Genomic DNA, 2,500 nt, shown 5'->3' on the forward strand with positions numbered 1-2,500 from the left:
GCCGAGTGTGCGCCTCAGGTAAATGATTGCAGCACTGAAACACAGATTGGACACACGTCCTAACGCAACAGCAGCGTGTTACTTCACCCCCTCATGACAAGTGTAACAAGACCCAGAAGCGCTGCTGCCAAATTAAATCTTCCAGAACACGCGCACGGTGTGATTACAGGTTGTGCGTAAAGGAGAGAACGCGCCAACCACAAACTCTCTCTGACCGGGAGGAGGTCTACTTTGACCCGGGTATCTCTCCGCCACGCCGCGCTCTGATGGAATAACTGCCGCTGACGGAAACATTGGCCCTCGTTATTCTCAACCCCACGACATTTCTCACAAGACTCGCACGCATTTCCCTCTGCTGCCCCTCTGTGCCCGCGCGTCCTGTGCCAGGGCCGGTATGTTCATCCGCAACCTGCCAGCGGGCCGCGCGCTCGTCTGCCCGGCGCACCGTGGGAGCCATCCGATATTGTTGTAGCGCATAATGTCATGATGATCCCTCACCTTTCCTTATTTCGCCGATAATGATTTAGAGATTTTTGAATTTTAGCGCTCAAATAATAATAAAAAAAGGAATATTCTAAAACATATATGCAAAAATAATGAAAGCAGTGACCTACCTGAGCATAGTAGCAAAATGCAAATAAGTGTAGACACCTGCGAAGAAGAAGAAGAAGAAGAAGATGCGTTAAGTTACTTCGGAGCATTAAAGTGCGTAAAGAGCGGAGGAGAGGGAGGAAAGGCACTCACAGATAACTGAGTCTCGACGGGATGGATCGCATGTTGGATGGAGGTGAGAATCTTTTCCAGTAAACTGTCACCGGGGTCCTCTCGGAGCTGTAGCGCCCAGATGATGTGGTTACCAGTCAAAAGTCCAAAGATCTCACCGAAATCCCGAGAAAGGTCAGAGGTGCTGACACGGCGCGCGCATCCCTCGGCAAATAAATGTCCATAACAGGCTCCGCTCAAAGAGCCGGGTAGAGGTGAACGGTGGAATGAAGTTCTCATTCGAATAAAGACATGTTTCTGTCAGAAGGCTACGCGAGGTCTAAGTGCACTTGCAGAAGCGGAGCCGTGCGCGCAAGTTTGGGGTAAAAGACGCTGCAGGGGGTTCCTCTTCTTCTTCTCTTTTTAAATGTAATTATTTTACAAACAAGCTGTCAGACTAGTCCCCGCGCTTGTGTAATCCCCGTGGTCCTCTGCGGCCTTCAGGTGTGCGTGTTTGTGTGTGTGTGTGTGTGTGATCCCGCTGGAGAGGACACTGCTGCTGCTGCTGCTGCTGCTGCTGCTGCTCCGCTCGGTTGTGGCAGGACTGCAAAGCCGGGCGTTCCTCCTTCTCCTCTCCTCTCCTCTCTCTGCTCCCATCCCACGCCGCTCGCCGTGTCAAGCCTCTCGATCGCCCCCCCCCCCCCCCCCCCCCCGGTTAAAATGGCAGGGCTGATCTGTTAAGAACAAGCCCCCTTTTTTTTCTTCTGCAGAACAAAAGCAGACAGCCCCAGCCCCGCTCCCACCCCCCTGATTTAAAACATCTCTACCTGAGGAACGGTCCACGTTTGGTATGGGAGGGGGGGGGGCAAGGAGGAGCCTGCATGGGGCTGACCCGCGCGCGCTACCACCACCATAAGACTGTAAAAAAAACAAACCAAAAAAACATGTAAAATGTAAAATGCGCGCCTGTCATCACCATGGTACAGTAGTGAGTTTGATGCCTCGTCCCTCCTGTCCTCTCATGTCCATTAATACTGACCGGAGCGTTGTGTATTGACAGAGCAGAGTGTGAGACATATTAAAAGGATTACAGGCGATTAGCGTTTTTAAAACACCCCCTCCCTTCATTTGATAAAGAGAAAGGTTTAAGCGGAGCGCAGAGACAAACAGGCTTTTACAGACTTATTCATCCAAAGCGATAGGCCCCATGAATATCTGGAAAGCACGACAGAGTGAAACACGAATTCATTAAGACGCAGCAGACAGCGGTGCTGGCAGGTACGGGCACTTCACACCTCACAGCCCCGGTCAGTGACGTGGAAAAGGCCCCATTTTGGTTTGGACACGAGATGCGCCACATTCATTATCACACCGCGCCCTGTTATTATAGAACAGACCGTGATCATTCTCCGTTTAGACTTTATTGATTGTATGGCCATTAATTACGGCTCAGTTTCGGCTCAGCCACACTGCTTAATAAACATCATTTATAAAGTGTCATTCAATTAGCTGGAAAGGCTTCAAGTGGTCCATTGAGAACACTTGTAGTCAGGCGGATTAATGCACACCGAGCTGCACATGTGCATCAGGTTGGGCAGAATGTTTTTAATTATTTCAATTGACTTAACAAATTGACAAAAACCCTGATTTGTTTTTAAACTCTAGGTTTTCTTTAGTTGTTGAGCCATTGCTGTCATATTATATGACTGTCATATGTAGTGTATATATACTGTTGTGTTTTTTTACTGCTGCATATTTTGGAGAAATAAAAGTTGATACCTTACAGATGCACTGTGAA

At 49.0% G+C, this 2,500-nt stretch overlaps 1 protein-coding gene across 1 annotated transcript in view; it reads right to left on the minus strand.

Moving 5' to 3' along the window:
- The window catches only part of fgf8a (fibroblast growth factor 8a), a gene marked incomplete at both ends in the record, with an annotated part of 6,202 nt that extends 5,426 nt beyond the window's left edge, over positions 1-776 (minus strand). The window contains 2 exons of the mRNA XM_083923142.1: positions 615-651; positions 745-776. Of these exons, the coding sequence (XP_083779268.1) occupies positions 615-651; positions 745-776 (69 nt within the window). The remainder of the gene's footprint in view (positions 1-614; positions 652-744) is intronic.
- Between the last annotated feature and the right edge of the window lie 1,724 nt (positions 777-2,500).

This window comes from Echiichthys vipera (genome assembly GCF_963691815.1).
Source record: "Echiichthys vipera genome assembly, chromosome: 11".
Taxonomy (NCBI): domain Eukaryota; kingdom Metazoa; phylum Chordata; class Actinopteri; order Perciformes; family Trachinidae; genus Echiichthys; species Echiichthys vipera.